This window comes from Ixodes scapularis, unplaced genomic scaffold (assembly GCF_016920785.2).
Source record: "Ixodes scapularis isolate PalLabHiFi unplaced genomic scaffold, ASM1692078v2 PGA_scaffold6__148_contigs__length_123643588, whole genome shotgun sequence".
NCBI classification, from domain to species: Eukaryota; Metazoa; Arthropoda; class Arachnida; order Ixodida; family Ixodidae; genus Ixodes; species Ixodes scapularis.
This window is the reverse complement of record NW_024609881.1, coordinates 99,427,091-99,441,013: the sequence shown is the minus strand read 5'-3', so window position 1 is coordinate 99,441,013 and position 13,923 is coordinate 99,427,091. Positions and strand designations below refer to the sequence as shown.

Sequence of the window (13,923 nt, the reverse complement as noted above, 5' to 3'; positions counted from 1 at the left end):
CAAATTAAAAAAAACGGGTTGCATAACGACGGTGCTTTTTTTTTTTTTTTTTTTTGCGGACGGATTTCTTCTGCATGTCGTCTGCTTTCTTTCGCTGGTGGGATACACGTTTTAAGGATGTTTCCGACGCCATCCACGAATACGTCCTCCAAACGCGCGCCGCCACTCGACTCTGCCGTCTGCGTTGATGTCCGCCGTTAACCCTGGCAAGTTTTTTGGCCTCATCTTTTAACAGAAAAGGATCTACGCTTTACAGTTTTATGAGGTGCAACCACTGATCTCTATGACAATTGCTAGATCGCGTTTGCCCACTCCGCGAATGCGGTCACTGGCGGCCATCTTTTTGGTAGTGCTATATCACCTCTAGCCAAGGTACAGCTGCTGCAGCCACCATCATCCATCCATGGCAGACAGCGTTGTGGCAGTTGCGGTGGCAGGCTGCCATCAAAATAGCGTGGGTGATTTTTCGTGCTTAATTGAAATTGTTAGACGAAACATATTTTTGAAACCCGGTGTGAACGGCAGCCCGATCTTTAAGGACCCTGTGAAAGTTTCACGAAATCACAGCACCGGGAAAAGCAGCACAGCACGCATCAAAAGCCGCATCGAAAGAAGCATCAAAAGCAGTCGCCGATACGGATCATGTCGTATTACACCTGAGACTGCGGTGGAAGAAATCGGAAGAACTTTCAGTAGGAGGAACAGACACAGAGAACGTCTCAAACTCAGCTAACTGGTTTATTTCTCAAACAGCCTTTAAGTACCCACGGAACTTTTTCCCAACCACACTCTACAGATAAACTCCTTTGTTGCAGACATTTCAAACCGGATGGATACAAAAGATACAAAACAACCCACACATGAGACGAGGACTTAACAATGGGACACTGGGGATCATCGCAGTGACCTTGACAGAGATGAGTCCCGAATTATTCTAACAGTCACGTCAAAGCGCAAAAAAACAAAAAAAAACAAAAACACACAGGTGGCCTCTAAACCGTGGCGACGCACCCAGACAAAAAGAGACCACAAAAAAAAAACATTTTTTTTCCCTTTCTTTTCCTTGGGAAAACACACCCAAGTGATCTCGAAATCGCGATCACAAACACATTTAAAAAAAAAAAAAAAAATTTTAGATGTATATACACATATACATTGTCTCTCCCCCACCTTCTTCTCGTGAACTGAATGCGTTCGTTCAAAGTCTGAGAAACTTTTTGGAGTTGCGTCCAAGTTGCATCGATGCTTGGCTTATGCAGTTTCCGATAGAACTTATTCTTATTGTTTCTTTAACGACCCTCTTAATGTCATTTCGCTCTTTATGCAGAACTTCTGTCTCTGACCAATGCGCATTACAATTATTGCATTCCTCTATGTGCTTTGCTATTTCGGAGTTCGGCGCATGCGTGCGTACATTTCTCTGGTGTTCTAGTAACCTGTCATTAAGGCATCTTGAAGTTTGTCCCACGTACCTAAATCCACATGTCAACGGAATCTCATATACTACACTCTCTTTGCAAGGAACTGAAGGTTCCCGATGGGCCTTCTGACAACCCTTGTGGTCCGACAGAAAGGGCGTCAACCTGCTCATTTTTAAATCTGAAGAAAACACTACGTCCACGCGGAACTTTTTTGCGAGAGCCTTTAGGTTGTGGGAAATCCCGTATATGTGTATTAAACATCTAAACATTTTTTTTTTTTTTAATGTGCTTGTGATCGCGATTTCGAGATCACTTGGGTGTGTTTTCCCCAGGAAAGGAAAGGGGAAAAAAAGTGTTTTTTGTGGTCTCTTTTTGTCTGGGTGCGTCGCCACGGTTTAGAGGCCACCTGTGTGTGTTTTTTTTTTTTCTTTTTTCTTTTTTTAAATGTGCTTGTGATCGCGATTTCGAGATCACTTGGGTGTGTTTTCCCAAGGAAAGGAAAGGGGAAAAAAAAGTGTTTTTTTTTTTGTGGTCTCTTTTTGTCTGGGTGCGTCGCCACGGTTTAGAGGCCACCTGTGTGCTTTTTTTTTTTTTTTTTTTGCGCTTTGACGTGACTGTTAGGATAATACGGGACACATCTCTGTCAAGGTCACTGCGATGATCCCCAGCGTCCCATTGTTAAGTCCTCGTCTCATGTGTGGGTTGTTTTGTATCTTTTGTATCCATCCGGTTTGAAATGTCTGCAACAAAGGAGTTTATCTGTAGAGTGTGGTTGGGAAAAAGTTCCGTGGGTACTTAAAGGCTGTTTGACAAATAAACCAGTTAGATGAGTTTGAGACGTTCTCTGTGTCTGTTCCTTCTACTGAAAGTTCTTCCGATTTCTTCCACCGCAGTCTCAGGTGTAATACGACATGATTAGCTACCACCAGCTCGCCTGCACTCTCACCGTCTTCTCGCCGATACGGAGTCTGATTTCGATGGGAGCTGCGCTGCTTTCCCCCGGTGCTGCACTTTCGTAGAACTTTCGGCGGGTCCTCAAAGATGAGGCTACCGTTCACGCCGGGTTTCAAGAATCTGCTTCGTCGAACGACTTCAATCAAGCACGAAATGTCAACCACGGTACAGTGTACTAGATCTACGGCTATTTTATGGCAGCCTGACGCCATTGCGCTGCCAGCCCAACGAGGTAGAGGGGCTTAGAGCGATAAACCGGGGTTCCGGTCTGCAGTCAAAAGTGACCCCATAAGGCGGCTGCCATTGTACGCAAATTTGACCACTCGTCACATGACCAAACCAAAGACGAGTCGTCAGAGGAAAGATGGCAGCGCCCATGCAGCGGCTGGCACCAGCTGGGCCGGAGCATTGGCCGGAGCTTGTCGGATGCTTTGTTCATTGTCGTTCGTCTCGGCGAGTTGATTTTAGACGCGGAAGCCGTTTTATGAGGTTGTATGAGGCCGGTCGAAAGCGGCTTCAGAGTTCAGCGTGGTGTCTCACGTAGGTATAACGTGAAAATACGGAGGAACGGTGAGCATTTCGCTAATGACCTACGTGGATATTGCCACGAAGGAGACAATCGGCCCTACGTTGCTCCGACCTCGGATTGATTCAGACACCGCTAGAATAAAATTTAAGGCGACGTTTTTGTGCTCTCGTTGACCATCGGAACCTTCGAGATCTGCAGTAAAGCGTGTGCGATATATTTGGATAAACAGTTTAGCGACGGATATTGCGTGAGTAGTGTTTGGCAGTGTGCAATCGTGGTGCCGCTTCGTTCAAATGCCCGAAGGTTCACATTTCTTGTGCGGTGCACCGGAGAGCTGTCTTGCCGCTTGTAGTTCCCGTGCCGTGCTAAATGATACTGTGCTGCTTCCCAAATTGTTCCGGCGTAGACGTGCACTTTCACGGAGCACGGGTGTGCGCCGCGCCAAAGAGCTGTCTTCAAGCTGGTAGTTCCTCTGCTGTGCTTTAGGTGATGCTGTGCTGCATACTAAAATGTTCTGGCGTAGACGTGCACCTTCACGGAGCACAGGTGTTGCAGTTGGTATTGATTCCGCTGGTCTGTCACACGTTTCGTCGACACCAAAGTTTCATCAACACTCGTTACGCGAATTGCAAGCTGTATGGACATTTCATCGCGCGTGTTACCTACCCAGTCCATCCATTCACGCCGCTTTGCGACGGCAGTCTGCAGCGGCTCATTACCAGAAAAGTGGTCTCACATCGATTTCAGTTCAGCTCGTCCACGGCAGTTGCCCGACCCCGAAGGAGAGGATTTATTCGGACAGAATGCTACTAAAGCAGTGCAGCTTCTTTAGTGATCAGGATAGACTATTTTCTGTTTGTTTTATTATATTGTCACGGATGCTTGCTCCAGTCCTACTTTCTATCAATATTTACTATTCAGGAAAGTTCTATAGGCCATGCTCAGCTGTCATTGTATGTTCTGGTGAAGGTGCGGGGGGGGGGGGGGGGCGCTTTATCCATAACCCTTCACTCTGTGTGTACCCTGGCGGCTCCTCAGCCGAGTTTCCCGATAACAAGACGTGGGTGGCACATTATTCCGAGTCTTCAACCCCCGGCGAGCCGTGAACCAAGTCCTATCCCGAGCCCGGCAGAAAAACCGCAAGACGAGCGAGTACCACAAGGACAAAACTCGGAAATACACCACGAAGAACTTAAAATCTAAGCCAGTCGCCGCTACCAGCAAAAACCACCGAAATTAGGTCTTTTGCCAGAGAAAAACCAAAGCTGACTAAGCCAACAATGACAAACCTGTAGCAGCAAACCACGTCCGGCACCGCCATCGTTTGCATGCCCGTCGCACCTCGCACTACGATGCCCTTTCACGCAAGGTGCATAAGACGTCGAGGGCTGGATTGAACAACATGACCGTGTCGCCCGCCACAGCGGGTAGAAGGACAACCAGCTCCTGCAGAACCTATACTTCTCGTGGAAGAAACTGCAAGGCACTGGTTTGAGAACCACGAATCTTCCTTAACGTCGTGGGAAGTTTGCAAGATCGAGCTGAAATGCATGTTCATCTGCGAACATTGACGAGAGAAATCCGAATTCCTGATTCTGTCGAGGACACGGCCCCAACGAAAGCGTCACCACCCTCGTGGAGGACGTTTTGCTTCTGATCGAGCACCCAGGCCAACCCTGATGCTACAAAAGACAAGAGGCTAAGAATCCCATGTTCCTCATGTGAAAGACAACACCTTCAGCAGCCTTGTCCGCAACCCCACGACAACAATCGAACGGTTCATATCAATGAAGCTTCCAACATTGAATGTACACTGCAAGCCCGAACATGTCACTATCAACAACTCCCCAGCGTTGCGACACTCGAGTCGTCCGGCCGCAACTTCGACGCCAGCCCCCCAGGCATCCGTGACATCATTCACAACAGTGTCCGGGAGGAGATAAGGAAGCTAGTTCCTGCCATCAATTTCCAGGCTTTTATTTTGATCGAGGAGATTGTTTCAGAAGATGTTAGACAGGCATTTCAACTGGAGACTTCTTCAAGCGAAGCGGCATCTGACGAAACGAGGGCGACTTATGCCACAAAGTCACAACGACCCCCACCGGCTACCTGTCAATATTCAATGCCAATTTAACGAGACACCCCAACGCCAAAGCATTCCCGACATCGGGAAGAATCAGTGTAGGTCCGCACTGAACAAAGTTCACCGAAGAAAACGGAGGTACTGCGAATGGCCGACCGAAAACCACTGCATGAGCCGACCATGTCTACTGGAGGTGCCCGTACCAATGAAATGGCCTGCAAGGGTTCGTGCCGAACGACCCTCGACCACGTCTCGACGAGCGTCCGGGGGAGATTGAGGATTATCTTCGGCGGTCTTTGTCCCTGGTGCCGACACCGCCCCGAAGCTCGTGATCTACTTCATCTGAACGGGAGGTAAGCACCACAAAGCAGGTGAGCGGCAATGCAAGGAGAGTTGATCTGGTGTCGGTTGTCGCCCAAGGACAATACCTTATAATTTGCTGACACTAATTATCTGTGTCTACGCCACGAAGCACACAATTTCCAACTTTGAGGGAGAATGCCGCTCAGTGACCTTAATAAATAGAATGGTTGGTTGCTCTCAAAGTGGACTGCAAGCATCACGAGACTTCACTTTGCCACACAAGACTTGCACCAGTTGCAGTGGTCGTGGGATGCAGAATAAATCTTCATTACGAAATGGAAGTGAAAGGGCTTGAATAGCAAACAAACATTGTTGCCAGCTATCAAGTCAACGGTACAGCAAAAGGCACAGCCACATGACCAATACATGCCCGAGCTTGCTGCATTGATGCAGAAAACTACCAGGAAAATTTTGCGGATTAGAAGCCAGTCCTGCAGCTTCAGTGCATCAGATGTCAGTGGACGCACATGACGTATGATAACAAGACGGCATCAGTCGGTCAAAGTTGCTACTCGACCAAATTGAACACCGACGTGCCAGGAGCGTCATCCCACAACAAGGTCCGCAGGTATTACGACTGAACGCATGACAGGAGACTGTCGCAGAAAGAACTCGTTCTGGAACCATTAACTAAGAATCAATAATAATGTAATCCAGTGGAAATAAACATATTTGATACACTAACCAGATAAACCTATTTCCACTTGCCTTTACGCCTTGAGCGTTTATACACCAAGAATTGTGCTCACCACATGCGCAGGTCCTTTTGAGGACACTTGCATCTCTGACCCTTCAATATGAATTAATGGGACATACCAGACTGGCAGACTTCTTGCATTGGGCTGCACTCATTCCACTTCTCCTGAAAACACTTCTGAGCATATACTTTAATCGTATGTGTTGATGCATTGTTATATAGCAGGACACTTCCTATACGTATGACACCATAGACCCTTTGCAGAACCCCATCAAGCAACACAACTATTACCATTTTTTTCGGCGTAAACCACACAAATGGGCCCCAGTTTACGTCGAATGCTAAGGCAGCATTCGAGTCCAATAGGCGTTGAGCCGAGTACACAGTGATGGCGGACATAACACTCTTGTCGAACAAATGACCAAAGTATGAAAGCCTGAGGAAATTAGACTAGTCGCTACTGTAATTCCTGTCATCACAATTTGGCAAACAGCAAAGGATACAGTCTCGGTGAGCCAATATGCACGCTGGAGAGAGGCACATGACAACATGTCATTCAGAGTGCTTGTCTGCACAGATTTGTCACACACCTTCGCTCTGTCTCTCTGATTGGTTCGAGGGGGCTGTGGCGGTTGCCCTTTTCCAGGTTAGAATGATACGAAGTATAGGCAACCCACACTTTTCAAAAAAGGCTATTGAGGAGACCGAAAGGAACGGTCAACATTTTTCAACAAGACTGCTCTTCAGGCAAGGGATGAACACAAATATGAATAATCTTATCCGGGTAATTAGAACAAGTAAATAATTGACCGACTAATACAATTCACTCTTGATGAAAAAAAGTATTGCTGCAATAAATCCTACGAAAGAGAAAAAGGTGTAGTTCATCTATGCATACACCAAAACAGTTGTTCTTACTGCAAGTCGAATAGCATTGAAGCAGGTGCCTACAACGATTTATTCATCTCCACACTCAATAAAACGTCATCCTCGTAGCTGGAAATAAGTGTGCACTTCGCACTCACCAAAAAGGGAAGAAAAGCTATCGAATGTAGAATCGTCGATTAGCACAAAGGATTAAAGATCGCGGGAGCTCCCTCGCTAGAAGTTGCTATGGTTATTCGGTGACGCAGGCCTGAAACAACTTCTCCTAGGCCCTAACGCGACGTATACCTTTCGCGTCGATTCTCAGACATTCCAACGTTCAAACAAAGCTAAGAGAATGGGAGAATTTTATGCTAAAACCGCTCAAAGTTCTATCAATCCTTGAACAGATCCAGAATCCGAGCACCGGTACGGCGATACGGCTGTTGCTGTCTCACAGTTGTTAATATCAAAATAATCCAGAGCGATCTTGCGCAAAAAGGGTATAAGGTCTCATTCCTTCATACTTTCACATTATACCTGCGTCAGCGAGCACGAAAAAGCCCGAAATGGTCGGAAAGCCGCTGCACATCACGGCTGCCGCGCACCGAACAAACTCGCATCCACCACCTCTGGGCGCTGCCGTCTTACCTGCGACGTCACCGCTCTTCTGAGGTCACGTGACGAGTGGTCACATTTGCGTAAAACATGGCGGCAACCGGGGGGGTGCCACTTCCGAACTTCCGGTTTGTCACTCTAAGCCCCTCTACCTCGTTGTGCAGGCCATATTTCTACGATGGCTAGAGATGATATAACTCTGCCAAAAAGATGACCCACCACGGCCGCATTCCCGTCCATAGGCGGAGCTGGTCAAACGCGATCCAGCAAATAGACATAGAGATCAGTGGGTGCAACCCACCCGTGCAATACAACTTTGGCGAAGCATCTACATCGCTACCGCTAGGAGCCAAAGTATACGGCCCGTTTTCAATCGAGCCTCGGCATTTCAGACTTCCTACATTCATTCTACTCCGTTTCACATCAAGTCTGACCACAGCCGACACTACGATTCGACCGAGCCAGTCAAGCGGCTCCCAAAGTGCATCGTCATGGCGTTCGTCATCTTTGTGCGTTGGCATTGCCGGCTAAACTAACTACGTTCGGACAAAAGGACACGAGCGTGCAGCATTCGCTGTACGTGAGTGGTTTAGCCGGCGACATCGAACGCACAGAAAAAACGAGCGACGTGACGACGCACTTTTGAAACTGCCTGATTGGATCTATCGGATCGTAGCATCGGCTGCGGTCGTATTTAAGGCGCCTTCACAATTGCGAATCGCAACCGTCGCGCGGCAGTCTCTGCCGCAAATGCGACCGCCGTTTCGGGGGAGTTGCTATAACGGCGGTTTATGTTTCCCAAATATTCATATCAATTAAGTTTCACGCTGATGTTTTCATTCTATGAGAAATAGAGTTATAAACAAAATCCAGATAATTTCTATAAACTAAAAATATTACTTTTTTTCCCTAACCAGTTAAGTGCCATGGCGAAAAACTGGGCCGAACACATTGCCTCTACCCACGCCATTCGACACCGGCCGCCATCGAGGGAAATGAGCTTTGGTGAAAACCTTTACTCGCACACCCACGCCCCTGCTGATGTCAAAATAAACCGTACGTACAAAAGTGCGTTGTTGGTTTCCGACACTGAACTGTTTATACTCATTTACACTAAGCTGCCATCAAATTATAATCACTAAACGTTTAAATGGCATCAGGCGTAGCAAGTCCACTTATTATTGCTCCAGCAAATGAGACTCCTACCTTAGTCGATAAGAACGTCAAAAAAACGATCACAGAACAAGAAGTGCAAGCCACGCATGCATGTCTTAGCATGTTGGTAAAGGAGGTTAAAACGATCGTGATGCGAACATTGGTAAAACACATGTACACTACGATTGGTTTGTGAAAATTGGAAAGCGAGGCACTAACAAATACTCTTTTGGGTGTCTTAGATAAGTTCAAATAGCTGCGCAGGCATTTCGTGTACACTTGTTCAGTGATAAACCTCATTTGACTGACTTACGTAAATTCAGGCGTAAGAAATTACTATACATTACCGGGTTTTCTAATTTTTGTGGAAAGTGGGAGCATTTCGTAGAAACCGCGGTAGCCACCGAATGGTGCTCGCAGCAATTAATATAAAGATGACGGTACACATCTGGACATTCGCAGCGAATAGCTTTTTTTTTTCATTCGCAAATACTGAAATAAGCACAAACTAGATTCCTGTTACATAAATGCCGTTCCGCGTCAGACATTTCACGAATGAATCATTAGGTGAAATAGACCGCAGCATTTTTAAGTGTACGCCAAGGCGCTGCTTATACACCATGCAGGTTGTCTCCAACGCAAGGGATGGGCACTTCCCGAGCGCATAAAAAGGATCGCATCACTCTAGTTTCTTCATTCGCATAAAAACAACATGGCGGACGCCACTCGTTTGAGAAAAAAATAGGTGTGCATCCGTCTCTTCGCACTAGCTGCTATTCTGTGTGCAGCCCTACCTAGACTAATGAAAGCTTGTTTACGACTTTCTCTGTGAAGTTACTGTGTTGTATGTATGCTTAGACAGCTGGAAGTTAGTCTGCCTCATCGGGGGACTTGTATCAGCTGTAGATGAGGAATGTGTCCAGTGCAGTACAGCCGCCAGCCTATACATCATCCAAAAGACGGTCTGCAAAGAGGTTCGAACGCAAATCGCCAGTGAGATCCGTGCTTCGAATGGCGCATGACAGTAAATTCATAGAGAAACTTGGCAAGTGGCATTCGAACCACGGATACTACGGTGTCTCGTGTTTGCAGGCTGTTTTTTTTCTTCTATAATGTATGAGAAGTATAGCCGTGTTAACGTGCTTCCCGGAGCAATGATACTTGACCGCACGCCGGTACGATGCACATCGGGATCGAAACGGGCAGGGGTGGAGATTGAACCAAGGTTCTTTTGAATCTGCAGCACGAGCTTTCGCTCCAGGTGGTCCGAGTTGAGGTGCCTCCCGACACACGCTCACCGATTCCCCCTACCTTTTATTTTATCGTGATTCGTTATCACACTTCGGTGGCACCGACCTAACTATTGAGAGCTGTGCGTTCACCCAATCATTCATTCAACATCGGTCTTTGGCGAACTCGGACGCTGGCGCAGAACTCCTGTAGAATTTGTGCCCTCGCGTTTGTGCAGTGTTCATTCTCTAACCTCTTTCTGTGAGGAGTTGTTAGCAGGACTCAGTAAAACATATAATTTCAGGCGAACTGCATAAGCCGTAATATTTGCAGGAAGAACTAGGTACGGAAATAATACGATATTATTTAATACTGTTCTGAGACCCAGGATCACCTTGTTTTTACTTTTAGTCCGGATATATCTCTTTCGCAACCTGGTTCAACGAACCATTAGAAGACAATAGTATATTTCTGCCCACCATATCTAAGAAACGTAACACCACTGCCTGATATTGCGATCGGGTGAGGCTCATAGTTCCAGCAAGAATTTAGATTTATCTATTTTGAATGTACTTATAGCTCGGCAATAATTTGTATTTGCAAGTGTTAAGGACCGTAAAGTTACCATTACTGTGCGCGAACACCGACACACAGAGGCAAAACAAGCTTCATAAACGCTCGTGATCATTTACCGAATTTTTCGGCGAAGAATTTCAAACATCCGTAATTTCTAGTAGCATGAGAACAAAATTTTCTCTATGTTTGGTCATGCTTCCAAGCGCATATAAATGCGGTAGCTTTATATGGCCATCGTTGACACACAAAAAATTGTTTTTAAACGAAATAAAAATATACTGAAATACATTTAGTATTTTAGAAGTATTTCAACGTTATGGATATTACTGTGACATTTACACGATTTCACCGTGCGCAAAAACATTGTGGTGATCGTTGGTGGCACAGCAGTAGCTGTCGTATTGTTCCTGTTCTTGTTCTTGAAGGTGTTGCCACTGTCTTCTGCTTTGTACGCTATACAGAGGCAGCGGTTTGTACACCTAGAAGTAGGCTAAAAAGACCATGCAGCGTACTCCTCGAACGCCTCGCGCAAAGGCAAAGTGGATGGTTATAGTTTCCGCCCCCGGTCGTCAAGTTCCTAATCTTGAAGCGGGCGCCAGCCCTCACAATGCCACCACCATAACGTTGGTGGCATTGTAAGGGATAGTCTAAATGGCGCGCACGAAAAGAGAAGTTGGGTTTTGTCTGTAATCTGATTAAGTTACACCATTGGCTCACAGTTACTCTGTCCGCGCTTCTCTTCAGGGCCACCCGGATACAAAGCCTTTGAGCTGAATGATCTAGGCCACTAAGAAAGGGAAAACGCGCTTTCCTGCCCTTTCCACTCCCCGCTTAGCGCGCTCTTTCCAGAACACCTGTTTCCGCTCCACTTTGTCTGGCCACTTCGCTCTGCGCACTTTCTCACACCACCTGCTTCTGTTTCTCCCGCTTCTGCGACTAGACTTCAGACCCGTCAGTCTCCTTTGTGGAGACTATAAGATGCTTGCCGATATTCTGGCAAAAAGGCTGGACCTCGGACTTGGGTGCGTGGTAGACGACCATAGAGCAATCTTTCTAAGGAAGTCATTTTTAGGACGACTACGATCACGGGCAAAGTGATGGGGTGCGCTAAAGTTGCCACTGTTGCAAAATCCGCAAGGCAAGTGATGTGAAAGTGCGGAAAATAATATTACCCGCGTCCTCGCACCGCGAGCCTTGCGCTTGCTGCACGAGGGGCAAATTTAGCGCGTCCCCGCACTCCCCACGTGCTTCAGGTAGTCCTTAAATTGACTTATTCTTGAATCCTATATCGATGTGCACAAACTAAAAAGGTACTTAGTGAATTTTAAATAATTATCTTTATACCCAGTGTTATATCGACGCCCAGGCTGGTCTCTCTGGCAGCATGGCCATCTCGCTGGCGTCTAACCTTTCTCGCGAACAACGTCCTAGCCAGACAGTCGGGGAAACAGATCGGGAAAACTTAACAGGAAAGAAAACTAGTTTATTTACATGGGTATATCATGTAGCATATATGCAAAAGGAGCGCGCTGAACGGGCAGCCGGACAGGTCCTTATAAAATAAAATCGGGGTTCTGGAGCTGCCGTGCCATTGGTTGGCTAGTGCCGCATTTCAAAGTTGGCCTCAACGTCAGCCTCCTCCTCTCGGCCCCGATGCTCGGTCTTTGTTCTTCTCCGAATTGAGGGCGACTAGTAGGGTCTTGCATGCGGTAGACGCAGACACAACATACTGCCAATCTGTTCAGGGTCGGATTCTGTCTGGCGTTGTCGTCGAACGCAGACGCCTCCCTGGAATGCAGCCGCCGTAGAGAGAACACACCGACGGCAACGTTGGTTCTGATGCCCTTGAGCCGAGGCCTGAGAGAAACGCTTCTCCGGTTTCGGTCGAACGTGCCAAAAGGGTTCGGGTCGCACGCCAACCGTCTCGACGTTCGCTTGGTTGTCGTCCGCACCGGAGTGCAAGGTCGATCCTCACAAACACAGGAAGATGGAGACGGCTCATAACAACAGTGTTTTCTTGTTTTTGCTTTTTTTCTGTGCAATCCTTGGCGTCGTCCGTGGCTCGAAATTTGATTTCGAAAAGTCTCCTTTTTTTTCAATCACCATATTTTAAGCATTTTTGAACCTCTTCCATGAAGCACCCGGTATGATTGATGGTATAAGAGCTCGTAATACCAGTAATGTTATAGCACAAGATGGCGTCAGATATAGTTCCAAAAAGAATTTTAAAAGGAATGTTTCAAAACCTTTGGAATGATATGATAAAAAATCCGAGTGCACAAGCTTGATGCTTGTGGTATTGCCTCGCTCTCGTCGCGAAAGTATATCTAAAATAGACCTTTCGAAAACCAAATCAAACAACACTGGTGGTCGCCAGTGCTATGATCACGAAGCGCGTGACTGTTCCTGAGTCCTCGCCGAATGCTGGCGGAATCCTTAGAGTGTGTTCCCAAACAATTGCACACTCGGATAATTGACACTGCAGCTACATGGTGACGGGCACTTTTGAAATAGGTCAGTTAGATCTGTTGGTTTTAATAACGTTCATAAGACAGAACGCATTCTAGAAGTCAACAGACATACCAGACCGCTGCGACGTACTTCCGACAAAATCGTAAAACCAAAGTGTCCGCTTAACAGTCCGAGATGCTAGACTCTTCTGGTTCATCTGGCGGTTCGAAGAATCTGTGAGAAAGTGTGAGAGCGACACAGTTACTGAATACGCATGCATCTACAAGACTAAAAGAAAGCTTGAGCCCTTTTTATAATTTTATTTATTTTTAATTGGAGATTTAATTATGTAGAATACATCTTCAATTGTGCAGACACCAAAGATTTATTTAAGTTGTGTCGACTTTTGTTTTCCAGCGAAGAAAGTAGTCACAATGTGGTACGATGAAATCAAGCATTACAGCTACGCCCACCCCTACTATCAGTCCGATACCTCTCATTTCACGCAAGTTGTTTGGAAGGATACTCAATACGTAGGTTGCGGATGGGCTCACAATCCCGAGTGGGAATTATTGGTCGTCGTTTGTAACTACTGGAAGCAAGGAAATATACCATCAGAGTTTGGGAAAAATGTTCTTCCGAAAAAATAGTATCTACAAAGGTTAATAAACCATTCAAAATATGCGATCCTCAAGACACTAAACTTTCATGGGGTGTAATAAAGACCTCAATCCACGCTTTCACTGTGTATTTCTTTATTTTCACTGAACCTATTCTGTCCGTAAGAACTGCCTAATATGCTATAATTTTCATCAATTTCTTTAGGTAAGTCAAATACACATCGTGCACAACGCACAGCATACGCATACCGATGGCACAATGCGCTGTACTTTAATAAGCATAGTCATATGTTGTCAATAATAATTGCATGAGTGATCTTTTCATTCCTGTCATAAAAAATACTAGATAAAACAAGCAACGC

At 46.3% G+C, this 13,923-nt stretch overlaps 1 protein-coding gene across 1 annotated transcript in view; it reads left to right on the top strand.

The window, feature by feature from the left end:
• The window catches only part of LOC115309510 (Golgi-associated plant pathogenesis-related protein 1-like), a 30,394-nt gene extending 16,803 nt beyond the window's left edge, over positions 1 to 13,591 (top strand). Inside the window, exons 4-5 of the mRNA XM_029967761.2 lie at positions 8,447 to 8,585; positions 13,359 to 13,591. Coding sequence (XP_029823621.2) covers positions 8,447 to 8,585; positions 13,359 to 13,591 — 372 coding nt within the window. The remainder of the gene's footprint in view (positions 1 to 8,446; positions 8,586 to 13,358) is intronic.
• Positions 13,592 to 13,923: the final 332 nt, after the last annotated feature.